Raw genomic sequence first — 17,047 nt, forward strand, 5'->3', positions numbered from 1 at the left:
GTTTTAAAGAAGAAACGCAGCTAAAACCAGGTACAAATTGACATGACTGGTGGTCACTACAATTGATGTATTACAGTAAAAAATTATGGCTTTAAATTTGTGTAGAAATTTGAAATAGGTTACCTGGTTTCATTTAAGGTAAATATCGTTCTTTTCCTTATTTGGTTACGCAAACGTCAAGTTATTAAAAATCTATGTTTTTGGCAAACAAAAAAGATGGCTGATAATTTTTAGAAAGACAGGATAAAGAAATAGCAATTACAAGCTATTTTTGATAATGTTTGTATGTCGTATTGAAACTATATTGGTCGCAAAACCTACAAATTTTAAAAATCAATTATAATAAAAGCATGACAAGTTAAAAAACATACTTTAAACGTCAATCTTTTAGCCGATTGATTTGGCGGATTTTTTGACGTCACGGACGACTGTAGCGCCACCTAATTATTCCCCCTGCTATTGTTGCTGATAGAGCTTAACGACAACGGACGTTTCCAAGGACTTGCTTTCCAACTGCAATATTTCGTGAATTAAATAATATGCAATCGTTGCTTAGATCAGTAATCTTACGTTAGATAAATAAGTAAGGCTAAAGAAAGGCAACAGTAGTATCCCGCTGTTCAAAAGTCATAAATCGATTTAGAGAAAACAAATCCGAGTTACAAACTTAAACCGAGGGAACGAATCAACTGTAAGAGGAAAACAACGAAACAACAGAACACTGAAGTGCAACAAAAAACAAATGACCATGCAACATACATAGAAACGAACGATTAGATAACAACTGCCATATTCCTGACTTGATACAGGACATTTTAAGAAAAAATGGTGGGTTGAACCTGGTTTTGTGGCTAGCCCAACCTCGCGCTTTATTTAAATCTTAAATGTCGTCAGCAAATATTACATATTTTAAAACCTAAATAGTGATAAAGGTACATTATAAAAGCAACAATTCGCTTCTTAAATTATCCGTGTTATCAATAATACCAGGCTGATAATTCAGTACCCAAAACGCGTGTTTCGTCTAAAATCAATACAGTTGAAAGGCGACAATCCGATACCGTAGTTAAAGATCAAAAGTCTCTTTCTTTCTGGTATCATAAAAAGAAGGGCCAAATAAACCTAATGAATATATTTTTACTCTTTTTAGCATTCCTGATGAAAGTAGTTCCAAAAAAAAAGCGCTTTGGACGCATGAAATTTATAACGTGTACATGTAGGTATTATAAGAATAATATGTGATATTTATAGTTGTCAACAGAAATTTGATATGAACATACAACAATTTGTTTATACATATGTATAGTAAATTAAACTTACAATTTCAAAATCACTGGGACTCATCAATATGGCAAAATTTGTTAAATGATTGCATGTGCATGTAGAAACATTAGATTCAGTTTTTGTCAGATAGCATCCGCTATTAGCCCAACTTCTAGCACTGAAAAATATCCACATATAAATCGAAACATAATCAAAGTTCAGACAATTGTTAAAAAAGACATGAACAGGTTGAAAACAAAACAATGTCCATGACATGCTTTACTTTAATTTTTTTTAATCTCCACAAAGATCCCCCGAAAATATAATTCAATTAAAATCAGAATCAGAATCATGATTATCCGAGTCATTTGAAGATCGACAACACGATACAGTCAAACCAAATAAAGTTCATGATAAAAAAACAATAAAACCATTTTATAATTTAGAAGGTAGGAATCGAAGTGTTATTCTCAATTGAAATACAAAGTAAAATAGCATAATTATAGTGTCATCAAAAAGGGTTGGAGATCCAAAAATCGGTTTAATTCATAAACTTAAAAATTATGATACGAAATATATCTGTACATATTTCGACAGGAGCTGAGATAACTGTAACGATTATATCGGTCGGACAACGCCAATGTTACTCCCGCTATAAGAAGACTATTACTAAAACATATACCTGAAGTTCCAATATCCACAAGATATCTTTGGATCTGTGAATGGCACCTGTAGTTCGGGACAACAATATAATGTCAATTACAATAAAATTCATGATACAACTGGCAAATAAATAAGGATAGAATATAAATAAAGGATAGGATAGAAAGAGACCGGGTGAGTCTACAATGTTATCGTTTCATGCTATTTAAGAATTGCTTACATTTAATGTGTTTGCAAATTTATATCAGCTATACGCATTAAACACATGAACATTGATAACATATATTTCAATTAAACCGCACCATTGTTGTTGGTAGAGCGTATCTTTCGCCCAGTGACTAGTGCCTGCGGAATTGGCATGACTGGAACTATGTATTCTGACAGTATATATAAAACAGAAGATGTGGTATAATTGCCAATAAGACAACTCTCCAGATGACACCAAATGACACAGAAAATTAACAACTATATGTCATCGTACAGTGCATTATGTAATAATAAAAGTTCAATGATAAGTTAATATTGATATTAAAAGACCTTCAAACAAAAAGGGATATTCAGATCCCCGAGCCCGAAGGGCGAGGGGATTTGAACAGCCCTTTTTGTGAGGAGGTCTTTTAATGTCAATATTAGCTTAATCATTGAACTTTTACTGATTTACAAACCGTCAAAAACATAAGAAAAGTACACAAAAAGCACTTGCAGAAATCTAATTCACCTGAATTGGACGAGTCTAAATTTTTCAACTTAAATGATAGTTAAACAATACTCAGACTGATATATACAATTAACAGTTACCAAATTGCAATGGAAACGGACCGATTAAATGGCAGTACATCATTTAATTATTTATTTATCATAATTCTTTTAGCACTAAAATAAACCAAATGATAGTTTTACAAAATTAAGGCGTAAATTTATATTTTTGAATCCAGCTTTTCAAAATAACGATTTTTTATTTAATAAATGAGGCAATCAAAACCCTATAAAGACTTCATTTATAACTGACCAATGAATATTCTGCACAACAACTTCTTGTTATATATATATTTGATGCTTTTAATCTGTAAGTAATCATGAAATAGATTCGTAAACACCAGACCTTAGAAAAAAGTAAGTACACTCTTCCAACAATTAGCTTTTTAAACAGTTTGTTTCAGAACTTCTAATCGAACAGACCTAGATACATAGGGTCCTTCACAATATTCATCCGGTAAATGTTCATTTTGTTTTTGATTCGGTAATTTTCCTACACTACGTTACATGCCAATGCAAAATAATTAGTGTTGTCTATTCAGTCCAATTAATTAATAGATCTTGCTTTGTTTTTTTTTTTAATAAAAACTATGCATGCAAACCTCAATGAATAAAATCGTATTAGACTAGGTTTCACTGGCCTGATCAAAACGTGTTTAGGTGAGATATTTTCGCAAGTTCAATGAATTATGTAAAAACAAACTTTTAATTTAATCGTCCGTTATTCCCTTTTTAGGTCTAAATGAAGCAAAAACACCGGAAAAACTTTTACCTTTCTTAATTTTATCCTTGCCTGACAAAAAAATCATATGTTTTAAATCGTATTAAAACAGTAGACAAGAACCATAGAAAAAAAAATATTCAAAACTTTTTTATAAGCAGTCAGTTATGGAATAAATTGAAGAAAAAAAAACACAAAAAAAACATAAAAGTTTAAATTCAAATTGTACATTATAGCATTTTACAAGATCTTGTCTTTGTGTGCTAAGTACTAGTACATGGACCAATTCATGAAGTCGATTGATTGTTGTTTTCTTTACGTCCAGTGGCAAATATTTCATGCATGTTCATGACTATAACACATAAATTTTAAATACAATAGGTAGGTCGTGCAATAGGTCGACAGTGAGTTTGGACGTGAAACTTTAAAATACTACTGGAAAATGAGGGTATATTGAATAAGGACAGAAATTAAAACTTGCAACAGGTGGCCACATTCGGACCACTCAAATAATAGGTGCAAGAGTTTTTAATTTGCAGAGAGCGTTGATCCATGAAATCTTCTCTGAAGTCGTTCATCGATGTTTACGTGTAGTTTACAATATCATTTCACGCATCCAATTTAGGTTAGATACTTTTAGCTCGCTTTAGTAACTGTGAGAATTCTGTGAAACTGTATTGTTTATTGTACTTGAGTTTTTGGTATGATATTCTGTACTACCGCTCTCCTGGTTGGTCTCATGTGAGCTAGGGTGTTCTCCTCGAGAGCGGGAGGTCTTTTGTTAGAATCCCGACCGGGTCAAACAAAGACGTTAAAATTGGCATTTACTTTTTCAGCGCTAAACTCGTGGCATCATAGAGAAACAGCACAAACTGGTCGGCTCAGAGTCAGAAATGTGTCCGGGTCGGGTGACTTTTCTTCCTGCAAACTAATATTTTGTGAACACGTTAAAAAAACCGACTCAGCGTGTCAGTCTAGTAAAAAGCGGGGTTAATACTCATATTATATATACAAAAGTCATGTTATCGTCCTGAATATTCATTTGATTTGCCGCTGGTCGTCATCCATTAAAATCATCATTTATTTTACCGTTATATTATACAGTGAAGTGTTTTCTTCTACTGGTTTACATTACAACTTCTCAAATTTTCACCGATCAAAATTAAAATAGGGCAGGTGAAATTTTTCAACCAAACAATTGTGATTGTTGGAATATCTTTGACGGTATATAATATTAAATCAAATGTGCCTTTTGGGATATATAATTTTTGAAGGTAAAAATATTATTGAATTACCTCCGTATAACTATACTGACTGACTTTAAAAACGCAACACTCATTTTGTTATTTTTTTTTTAGCCAAATCATGTTTTATCCTCATACAACTACTATTCACTCTTACCATACTTCTTTCTTTTTAGAAAAAATCAACATCTGACTTACCTGTGGTTATTGAACATACCGGATTATTCAAGTCGCACGAATTTCTTAAAGCGAAATTTGGAACCCATAAAAGAAGATTTCAGTTTTTGTTCTTCGTGAAACAGTTCTTTCAATCCTTGGCCACACTTAAATCAGTTAAAAAATGTTGCATCTCCATATTGCCAAGAATGAGGAATAAAAAACTGAATCAGCCCATAAGAATACTGCAAATAAAAAAACGTGAACGTGCTGCAACCAGACAATTTGACGTCAGAAACTTGTCTTACTGTCCTTCCGACAACGATAAAGGTAGACGGGATCTGTTGATGACCATCAATGACCAGATCAACATCTAGTGACATTGCAACGTCAATAGAATTTTATTACACAACGTCATTTTCGAGACATGTTTACGGCCGTACCGTCAACTGCTAATCAAATTGCAGATAGCCATTGCGCACAGACTCATGCCATTAATGTTTCCCATAAACTCAACTGCAAAAGGATCGACTGCAGAAAAACATTTGAAGCCCTAAAGTTTCACCCGCATAATTGCCAAAACACACTGTAATGGGTGGAACAAAGGCAAAATCAGACGGTGCAAAACAAAACCCAAAACATGCATAACAGAATTGGTTGACCTTTCTGCCAATCATTTTGGCGTTGGTTACAGGCAGTCATTGCTTTTGACGGTGACACATTCGTTGGTAACGGGAAAACAAGGGTCTCAGTGTATACCACATGATTCGAACATTAAAAATGACGTAATCAATATAACTTTCGAAATGCCATTTTTTTTTAAACAATGAAGTAATGAGAGAAATTTCTGTTCATAAGTTTGTTTAACAAAAATTGCATATTTGAAAATTGGAAATAAAAAGAATAATCTAGTGTTGCGTTTCTAAAATCGGTCAGTATATTATTTAGTGATGGGGCGGTTTTGAGCTTATTATTCTGTATACGCATCTTTCTATAAAAAGTCTGAATGTTGACTCTAAATATTTTGATTTGTCTGTATCTTTGGGTTGCTTTCGCATTAATATATACCTTTATCTCCTTTTATTCAAAACCAAATGATTCACTTGGGTATAGAAATATTGACATCTCTGGACCTCTCCTGCACCACAGTATACCTTTACTATATGGATGCATTTGTTTGGCTTATCGGATATATAAATACGCAGCTTTGTCCGATCGAAATAGGAATGTACATCCGATGCCTGGTGTAGTGAGAATTTTACGCTATCAGGGTCCGTATGCATAAAGCTACTTAAGTTAAGATTTGTTCCGAACGGATGGACTTTTCGTCATGTGCAACGATAAATTAGTACTACAATTGGATTTCTTATCTTAAGTGGTTTTATGCATACGGGCCCTGTAGGTTAAAAACATAAGAGAGAAATACGATCTACGCACGAGTTGAATGATTGAAAGGTGTAAACAACAAAAATGTCAGCTAAATCAATTTAAATAAGTCGCATGGCTGATTTTAACACATTTTTTAAATGTCTTGCTAGGACAATAGTAGATGAAAAAAAATTTAACAAAACCGATCAGCAAGACAATATCTAAAAGATAGATAAATGAAACGCCCAAAATAAGTTGAATCCTTATATAAATTGTTGTCAACATTTCCTTATCCATTTTTGCTTTTATGACAACTATTACACCAGTCTGAGATATAAATAAACTTAAAACTGCTGGATAGGATACAATGTAACCTCTTATGTGTACTACGACAACGTTTTTTAATGTTAAAAAAAAGATTAAATGCAAAGAGAAAAATGATGGAAGAAATGCAAAGATTTACGCTTAAAAATTCAAATGTAAATGAAAATGAATTATATAAAAATTGGAAAACTGTTTGAGACAATTATCAACTGAAGACATATAATTATACATCACTAAATTAAGCTGATTAATTAATTGCTCCTTTATGTCCAGTGGCAAATAATGGCCATTATAAGAAAATGAGATGTAGACTCTTTTTGTAAATAAATTCCTATTGCAGCCATCATCTCCCGGTTCGGGACAGGTTAGTATTTCTACTAAAATACCGTTTGATTATTGACCGGAGATATTAAAGCAACTAAAAGCACTTTGAATCCCAAAATTTCTAAAATTGTAACTGATTATGGTATTTTGCTGGGTGTTTTCCCGATCCTACTTCGGACCCCCTGAGTTTAAGAGGGCGTATTTAATTAGTCATGCCCGATTAACTTTTAGTAAATTGAACCTCAACTTAAAGACCTACAACGGTAAATCAGTTCGAGGTACAATAAGTAGACAATAGAAATTCTTTGTGAAATGAGATCGTCCCAGGTATCTTAGATAATTATTTTGCGTTGAATAACAATGAAAAATGCACGAGCAGGTTTGTAATGTAGCGTAAAGACGTGTATCTCACCAAACACCAAGTTTACAGTTTCATAAGGAAAAGTTGACCTTTAACAACTATGACTAATGTTTTAATGCCTTTCTTTGTTTTGTTCATGTGTTGCATAAATTTTAAAGGATTTGTCTTTCTAGAAGTTAGGTCTCGGTTGTACATTATTAAGGTATTTAGGGGAACACGTATCGTTCTAACAAAGATCGAAATCATACGTTTATGCTGTTAAATATTATTTACTTCCTTTCAAATGACTATGAATTATGTACAATATGTTTTAATGTTTTACTACAATCACCTAACTTTATAAACTTGCAAATTATTGCTCTTTTAAAATATACAATACTACTAAAAATAAGTCAGTGTACAATTTACCTTTTTATTTTGCTCAAATCTGATTGTAATATTTTCTGTTAAGATGTCAATATCTTGGCCAAATGATACGGAAATCACATCAGAACCAACTGATCTAAAACGAACATATTGGCCTTGATAAAATAAGTTAAGAAATGTTTTTGAACTCTCATCGGGTCAGGACAACTTAAAGAAACAAACATATTCTGTCTTTGGAGTGTTAAAATTGTGTAGATATGAATAGATTGCCGGAATGCTGTACACATATGTACAGCTACATTGTAGTTAAAGCTTAAATAGTCTTTACAAAAATAAGAAGTTGTGGTATGATTGCCAATGAGAGAACTCTCCACAAGTGACCAAACAACACAGCAATTTAACAACTATGGGTCACTCTACGTCAAAAATGAGTAAAACCTATACCATATAGTATGCTGTAAAGGCCCGGAAAAAAAACCAAATGTGAAACAATTAAAACAAGAAAACTAACGGCCTGATTCATGTACAAATAATGAACAAAAACTGCAACAAACGACAACCACTGAATTTGATTCCTTGGACATTAGAAGAAAGTGATCAAATAGTCTATATGAGGAAGGTCTTGTTGGTTAACGATGACGAAGAATGTTTTATAAATTAAAATAAATGGCTTTATTTTACCTAATGTAAAGTAGTCGTTTAGACGTAAATTCCATACCTGTTTGGTGTTGTTGGAAGTATACCCGACAATGTCCTGTAGAGGGCCGCTGTGTAAAGTGTATCTGAAAGAATATTGATTATAATATAAGTGTACAGTCTTCAATGCTAATAACAAACTGATAAACTGACGGAAAATTGATCTGCATTTAAATTTCAAAACTTACATGTACCTTTCCAAATTTTAGAAACAACTTTTTTTGGAATTTTGGATCCTCAATGCTCTTCAACTTTATACTTGTTTGGCTTTTTAACTTTTTTGATCGGAGCGTCACTGATGAGTCTTATGTAGACGAAACGCGCGTCTGGCGTTTCAAAATTATAAGCCTGGTACCTTTGATAACTATTTAGGGTTTTTTTGTGGTTATTGTTAGTAGCAAAGTATTTATAAGAAAGACAAGGAATACTTACACACCATGGTGTCTTCCCGTTTTCGACGAGCAAGGTGGTTTAGTTTTGTTTTGATTTTGTATGTTTTTGTTTTTGTTTTTTTTATCGTTTTCATTGAAATAAACAATTTGTCGATGTTTAGTGGTGCCGGGAGAACATATCATATGATTTTGTCCCGGTCATACTTTTTAAAGGGAATAAGTGTTATTCAAAGTTATAAAAATATAAATGCACCGCTCTTGCAAAATTACTTTTCAATCAATAGATGTGTTCTCTTTCTTTTAAAAATTATTTATTTTGCATATAATTTAATGCATTAACACAATCAGGGCAGTTAAAAAACATTTTGTTAAATTTAAATATACCTTGTAGAGATAGTTGGTCTGCAAGATTCAATTTTGACATCGAATTTGAATCTGGCGGGAAAGTAAGGTTCTTCTTCATTGTTGAAACCTCTATAACTGAAAATAATTGAAATTCCATTTATTTCGTGGATGAAAATGATAGTTATTTGATTTCTTGTTATAGATTTGTATAATTTTCTAAATAACCATCACCTCAATAACATTTTCTATATTAATCAGTCTGGCTTCATGTTTTAAAGTCCTCACATTAATACCGTTTTAAAAGTAAAATCACAAAAATACTGTACCCCGAGGAAATTCAGCATTCTAGTTTGGAAGCATGACATATCGACGTTGGAATATGTATCTTTCATAGTATTCGGCTTTGACTGATGGAGTTAAATCAAGAAAACCTTCAGACGAATAAAATTACTTAGTGTTATTTTCATCTTTTTATGATCCAATTTAATCTTGCAAAGGAAAGGTTTCCGTAAATCAAACATACCCCTAACGCATACATAATCTTTTTTTTCTCTTCATCAGTTTATGGTTTGTTTCACAAGTAAAATCTATATAGTAAAAAGTATCACTGCTTGTACTCATATAGTTCAGACTGTATACTGGTGAGTAAGCTTACCTAAATTTGTTTTGTTGATGATTTTGGTTTCATTAGGTAGTAAATTCTTTTGAACGAGACTACCAAGACTTTCTACTATTCCCATAATTTTTGATGCACCTTCTTCCGATTGTTCCTGTAAAGATTTATATGATATCGTTCTCAAAGACAGATGCAAAAATATAAACGATTTCAAGTTATTTATGATAAAAAGAAAAATGTTGCTTTCTTCATTTTCCTATTCCGGGTAAAGAACCAAATTTAAATACGCAATGTAGCTTATTCCGTGCGAATATAGTGTGTCATGGCGGACAACGCAGACAGTTCTCTCTTGGATATTTATTCCAAGGCTTGTTTTCCTATTAAGAATAGCTATTTAACCAAGAGTTCCAAGTGGTGAAGTTGACGTCATCCCTGTATTTTTACAGATGACATCACAAGTGGATATGCCGTTAATTTGTACATGTATCTATTATATTTTAAATTTCACAATTTTGTCAAGATGAACAATTTTACACGCTTTTTTTTAAAATGATTTAGTGAGAATTTCGTTTGCCAAGTTTTTACATTTACAGAAAGCAATATATTTAGATGGGAGGTAAAAGAGAGGCGACAGATACAAAAAGAAGATATGCAAGCCCTTGAATATCGTATCACCTGAGAGATATATACTCCATTTGCAGGCCCTGTTGGAATGTTGCTACATAGAAATGGAACTATCACAAAGGGGAAGCCGAAATCATCTCGTTGGTCCTTAAGTTTTGTTTTCAACCGACTCTCATTGTCTATATCTAGATGAAAGTCAAGGTATGAGTAAGAATTAACTGTATCTGTTGTATCCTTTATATCATGTTCGATGGGATAGATACGTTAAACATTGTCACCAAAAATTGAATTATTTAGTGAGAGAACATTATCTATATAGCGAAAAGTAGAGTACAAGGGTATTGCTAAAAAAAAATTATTTCTTCTTAAGAGATTCCTGTGAGAAATCAGCCTCATGTGAACAAATAAATAAGTCGGCAAGCAGAGAGGCACAGTTGGTTCCCATGGAAATGCCGATTGTTTGTTGAAAAACACGTCCTCCAATTGCAACAAATATGTAATCAAGCAATCAAGCATCTTTATATTTTTAGCTTCAGAGAAATTTTTGTTTGAACCAAAAAGATTTATTACAAAGTATGAATTATCCCTTATAAAGACCAGATACTTGTATCTACGTTGTATCTTTTTTGTTTTAGGTAAATGATTGAAATTGAAAAGCTGCGTATAGTAAATTGCATACAAAAATTGATTATTTTATACGAACTTTACCTCCGAATTAACTTCATTCCAGCTACCGCTATTATCTGTATCCAAAACTGAATTCAAAACATCTCCGAATTTCTAAAATGATAAATGATTTCTATCAAATTCATTTATAATTTTATTTTTTTGTTAGATATATATATGTTTGTTTTATACCATATTTATATGAAATGTGTTTTAAGGATTCAATAATTGGTGTGAGAGTCAAATCCCTTAAAACTTTAAATGAAAAACATCATCATTATAAGACATACATGTATTCCCCCATAAAAAAAATACATCAAAAATTAAAAATAAAAACGTTTTCAACAAATGGTATTTGTCAAAAGTCTTTGTCCAAATAGTCAAGAGACTGTTGTTAAAATATGAATAAAAACGAGTGTTTATTACAATATTCATTATACGTAGATAACCCCATTTCGATCATACTAGATAAAACAAACGCGAGCGCGGCTTAAAGACTACTCGAACTGCTTATGGTGATACACAGCTTTGGTTCTTGTTTCTCAAACTGTTTTATGCACTGATGCATTATGTTGATAGTTATGATTTGTTTGTCAGTTCTTCTTCCATAGGAGTTTGAATGTCCTATTAGTAGCTTCTGTCTCGGTGTTACACAGGTGATCCTAGAACGGAAGAAATAAATCGGAGAAGAAGACAACCCAGAACACTGATGATTAAAATATTTCCCAGTGGTGCTAGTTTGTAGTTTTTGTTTTTTCGAAAGATGCGAGTCAATTTCTGTCTCTGTGTGATACGGATGCTCAAAGAACGGAGGAAAAAACTAAGAGAAGACAATCTAGAACTCTCAGATTATTTTATACATTTCTTCAGTGGTGCGAGTATATAGTATTTTTTTTTTTCTAGTGATGCGAGTTCTGTCTCTGTATAACACGGGTGCTCCGAGAAAGGAGGAATTAACTAAGTGAGAAGAAAACAATGATTAAACACATTTCTTCGAGTTTGTTATATATCTTTTTTTTCAGTGGTGCGAGTTTGATAAAGTGATGCAAGTTGTAATACTTAGTGAGAGTGTTTGAGTGGTGCGAGTTGGAAGTGGGTCGAGACAAATTGAATACAAAAACATTTCCGCCAGCTTACAACACGTAGACGGTGAGGAACCAGCTATGGAACTTTATTTGGTGTTTAATTAATTAAGTTATGCAGAAGAGTGTCGGTTCGGAGACAAACCGGCTAAAAATATTTGGTCTACAAATTTTATAGTACATAGATTTACTTGATACATTAATTTTGCTTGTGAAAAAGATGAAAATATACCTCTGAATCAACAGTCGCATTTTTCGATGCCCCTAAACCGACAATTTGAGACAGTATATTAGTGGTATGTTTCAAATCTCCAGATGTAGGAGGATTTTCGTTCCCAATAGTATTATTATTTATAATATTCAGTACGTCATCTATAACTTCTGTTGCTTCCTCAGGATCAGTGTTGTTTTCAAGATCATTCAGCTACAATATAAATATTGTTTCGATAATTTGTTAATCATAATCGTATATATATGTCAATGAGTCATTTTGTGATGATTACAATTGGACTTTTTCTAATTGTTATATTACATTGAAGTGAAAAGGGAGTTTGATTTCTTTAAAAAGTAACTTCATGTTGAAGTTTCTGTTATGTAAAATAGAATACATGCATAAAATACAAAACAAAACAATCGATACCATAGCAATAAATATAACGGCGAAATCAGGCAAAATACAATTAACCACATATTTCTAGAGGCTCACTCGAATGCTTCAGAAGTCGGGCAGTGCTTTAGAGGCTACCTCGAGTGCTTCAGAAGTCGGGCAGTGTTTAAGAGGCTCACTCGAATGCTTCAGAAGTCGGGTAGTGCTTTAGAGGCTCACTCGAATGCTTCAGAAGTCGGGCAGTGCCTGTTTCACTTTTGATATCCGTCGTGTTGCTCATTATGAGTAAACAGTCGGAAATAAGTTGAACATCAAGTTATGAATATGATGGAAAGGTAGCTTTGACAAGACAAGTAAAATATATCCATGGTCAACTGGGCCATAAATATTCTATACCTATACGTTATGTAAGTTTACTTTAGCATAAGCAGCAGGCCATTTCCAAATACTGAATTCAGAATAAATAAATTTTAGAATAAATCAAATATAAGAACACGTCGATAAAGAGATTTCAGTGAAGTTATGAGGCCCTAATAATAAAATGAATATAACAATTACCTTTTCAGATGTTTCATAAAGTGCCATATTAACACATTCTATATATACAGGAGCTTCCCAATCACCGTTGTCGTTGCATTTTCGAAAGACATTACCTACAAGTGAGAACAAAGATTAATATAAATCATCAAACGAGTGGACAACAATACCACTCAATGTTTTATATACGCGTATGTCTAGTAGAAAAAATACTCCAATAGCTTAATGTTATTATCATTATTCTTTATGTTTTTACATTTACTTGAAATACCTGTATATCCAGGTGGACATTGTTGTGTGTCTTTTTGTCCTGCTACTATCTGTGACCATATAATATTGTTAAATATTTCTTCTGGACAATAGGCTACAAAAGAAACATGTAAGAATCATGATTAATTTTTATTAGTTGTTATTTGTATTGCACTGTCTGTCAGTAACTGTAAGTACTCGCAGATCTATATACCTTGTGTTATTTCTGTTGTTAGGAATGTATAAATACCCTACTACGTCGGTCTGTGTTTTTTCAGGAGATGTTATTTTGTTCTGCTTTGTTTCGAACTGATGAGCCGATTTTAATAGTTTGTTCTTATATTGTTCCGTTACATCACTTTCCTATGTTGTTAATGGGTTCCGTGTCTTAAAACATTTTTAACCATGTTAACCTTTCCATATGATCTATATATCTGTACAAAGTCATAAGTTTGTGGTTCAGTGTTTGTTGCTTGTTCATATATTATGTCGGAGACTTTTATAGCCGACTAAACGGTACGGGTTTTTTACATTGTTGAAGGTTATACGGTTGCCTATAATTGCTGACATCAACTCCATTTGAACTTTGGTGAATTATAGTTTCATTGACAATAATACCACGTCTCTTTGATTTTATGATGTCTCTGTACAGTATATTGATATGACTTAGATGTGTTTATTGTATAAATGATCTCAGGTGCTCTTACGGGTATCAATAGAAAGGTTCAGAAGTTACCTGTTTTGAAATCTTCATGGCATGTAAACATCTATGCAAAGGTTACTTTAGGTGATGTCGCAATTGACAAAAGATCACAGTATTAAAGATAATAAAATTAGAACATATCTTTTGTCATCTGTTTATCATTTCAATGGAATTTAGAATAGTGTCCATAGGAACACCTACAACCTTAATTGAAGAAACGTACATAAATGTTGTAATTATCTCATCACACATCCACGCTTAACTATTGTTTCTCGAACTTGCACTATGGTGTAAATGCCTTTTAAAAATTTAAGACTTTCTTAATTTGAAGGTAAAGTAAGTGAGTTTAAATAACCATATCATTATGCATAAAGTAAATCTAAGTTCACAATCAATTGGTTAGATAAATGCAAATATAACATTACACGTCTATCTATAAAGTTATCAGGCATTTGACTATTATCTGTGATGTACAATAAAACAAATTTGACCTAATTTCTAGTCACATATAATAAGTATGTTACCGAAATTACTATCTATTTAAGATATGTAGTATAGCATACTATATTTGAAAAAAGAATGGACAAATTTAATGTAAACGGTTTCTTTTAAATATGTAGAATAGCTAAAACAATGCAAAAAAAAAACACGGATAACCTGTTATTATTATAAAAATATCCACAATAACATACAAAATAAGAAAAACGGAAACACAAATGAATAGGGATAACAAAGAGAATACAGGGATTTTAACATAAACCGTTTTGTAGAAGCAACAGTAATTAACCAAATTCAAATCATATATACTCATTCGGAAGATAAGGTAAATAACTATAACTGAGGAAATAATATAATCTCCAAAAGTAGAGTCACCAGATGTGTCGACAGGTTAAGCATCGACTACTCTATATGTATATATGAAAGTACATTGTTTCCATTATGTATATTGTTTTGTTTCAAACTATTTTCGAAATGGTCAGAAATCATTGAGTAACCAAGTTATCTACCTGTTGCAACTCTTGTAGTCATTGTGATCTTCAGAGGTGATGACGTTGTTAGTTGTTTTGTAGTTTTAGTGTTGAGTTTGTGTGTTGTTGTAATATCGGGAGAAGTACAATTAGCTGATGTCGTTGTCTCCTGAGTCGATACCATTGTTGTTTCGTCGGGAGAAGTACAATTAGCTGATGTCGTTGTCTCCTGAGTCGTTACCATTGTTGTTTCATCGGGAGAAGTACAATTAGCTGATGTCGTTGTCTCCTGAGTCGATACCATTGTTGTTTCATCGGGAGATGTAGTAATAAAGGATGTGGTTGTCTCCTGAGTTGATGCTGTTGTTGTTTCATCAGGAAAAGTAGTTAAAGCTGATGTCGTTGTCTCCTGTGTTGATGCTGTGGTTGTTTCATCAGAAAAAGTAGTTAAAGCTGATGTTGTTGTCTCCACAGTTGATGCCATCGTTGTTTCTTCGGGAGAAGTAGTTAACGCTGATGTTGTTGTCTCCTGAGTTGATGCTGTTGTTGTTTCATCAGGAAAAGTAGTTAAAGCTGATGTTGTTGTCTCCACAGTTGATGCCATCGTTGTTTCTTCGGGAGAAGTAGTTAAAGCTAATGTTGTTGTCTCCATAGTTGGTGCCATCGTTGTTTTTTCGGGAGAAGTAGTTAACGCTGATATTGTTGTCCCCACAGTTGATGCCATCGTTGTTTCTTCGGGAGAAGTAGTTAAAGGTGATGTTGTTGTCTCCACAGTTGATGCCATCGTTGTTTCTTCGGGAGAAGTAGTTAAAGGTGATGTTGTTGTCTCCACAGTTGATGCCATCGTTGTTTCATTGGGAGAAGAAGTTAAAGCTGATGTCGTTGTCTCCAGAGTTGATGCCATCGTTGTAATATAGGGAGAAGTAATTAAAGCTGATCTCGTTGTCTTCTGAGATGAAGCTGTTGTTGTTTCATCGGGAGAAGTAGTTGAAGCTGATGTCGTTGTCTCCTGAGTTGATGTTGTTGTTGTTTCATAAGGAAAACTAGTTAAAGCTGATGTTGTTGTCTCCACAGTTGATGCCATTGTTGTTTCTTCGGGAGAAGTAGTTAACGCTGATGTTGTTGTCTCCACAGTTGATGCGATCGTTGTTTCTTCGGGAGACGTAGTTAAAGCTGATGGTGTTGTCTCCACAGTAAATGGCATCGTTATTTTATCGGGAGAAGTAGTTAAAGCTGATGTCGTTGTCTCCACAGTTGATGCTGTTGTTGTTTCATCGGGAGAAGTAATTAAAGCTGAGGTCGTTGTCTCCAAAGTTGATGCCATTGTTGTAATATAGGGAGAAGTAATTAAAGCTGATGTCGTATTCTCTTGAGTTGATGCCGCTGTTGTTTTATCGGGTGAAGTAGTTAAAGCTGATGTGGTTGTCACCTGAGTTGACATCGTTGTTGTTTCATCGGTTGAAGTAGTTATAGGTAATGTCGTTGTATCTGGGGTCGATGCCGTTGTTGTGTCATCCGGTGAAGTAGGTATAAACGATGCAGTTGTCACCTGAGTTGATGCCGTTGTTGTTTTATCGGGGAAAGTCGTTGTTGGTGATGTGGATGTCACCTGAATTGATGCTGTTGTTGTGGCATCGGGAGGTGTCGTTGTTGGTGATGTGGTTGTCACCTGAGTTGATGCCGTTGTTGTGGCATTGGGAGAAGAAGTTGTATGTGATGTGGTTTTCACCTGAGTTGATGCTGTTGTTGTGGAATCGGGATAAATCGTTGTTGGTGATGTGGTTGTCACCTGAGTTGATGCCGTTGTTGGGGCATCGGGAGAAGTCGTTGTTGGTGATGTGGTTGTCACTTCAGTTGATATCGCTGTTGGTTTATCGAGAGAAGTCGTTGTATGTGATGTGGTTGTCAGCTGAGTTAATGCCGTTGTTGTCGCAATGGTAAAGGTAGTTAAGGCTGCTGTTGTTGTCTCCGCAGTTGATGCCGTTGTTGTGTCATTGGTAGTAGTTATACCTAACG

At 33.5% G+C, this 17,047-nt stretch overlaps 1 protein-coding gene across 1 annotated transcript in view; it reads right to left on the bottom strand.

Moving 5' to 3' along the window:
* LOC127725970 (mucin-22-like) overlaps positions 1-17,045 on the bottom strand; it is a gene marked incomplete at its 5' end in the record, with an annotated part of 219,272 nt that extends 202,227 nt beyond the window's left edge. The window contains 10 exons of the mRNA XM_052233273.1: positions 1,946-1,992; positions 7,589-7,682; positions 8,265-8,328; positions 9,019-9,114; positions 9,635-9,749; positions 10,928-10,999; positions 12,200-12,391; positions 13,133-13,227; positions 13,383-13,475; positions 15,071-17,045. Coding sequence (XP_052089233.1) covers positions 1,946-1,992; positions 7,589-7,682; positions 8,265-8,328; positions 9,019-9,114; positions 9,635-9,749; positions 10,928-10,999; positions 12,200-12,391; positions 13,133-13,227; positions 13,383-13,475; positions 15,071-17,045 — 2,843 coding nt within the window. The remainder of the gene's footprint in view (positions 1-1,945; positions 1,993-7,588; positions 7,683-8,264; positions 8,329-9,018; positions 9,115-9,634; positions 9,750-10,927; positions 11,000-12,199; positions 12,392-13,132; positions 13,228-13,382; positions 13,476-15,070) is intronic.
* Between the last annotated feature and the right edge of the window lie 2 nt (positions 17,046-17,047).

Source organism: Mytilus californianus, unplaced genomic scaffold (genome assembly GCF_021869535.1).
Source record: "Mytilus californianus isolate M0D057914Y unplaced genomic scaffold, xbMytCali1.0.p SCAF_15, whole genome shotgun sequence".
Classification (NCBI taxonomy): domain Eukaryota; kingdom Metazoa; phylum Mollusca; class Bivalvia; order Mytilida; family Mytilidae; genus Mytilus; species Mytilus californianus.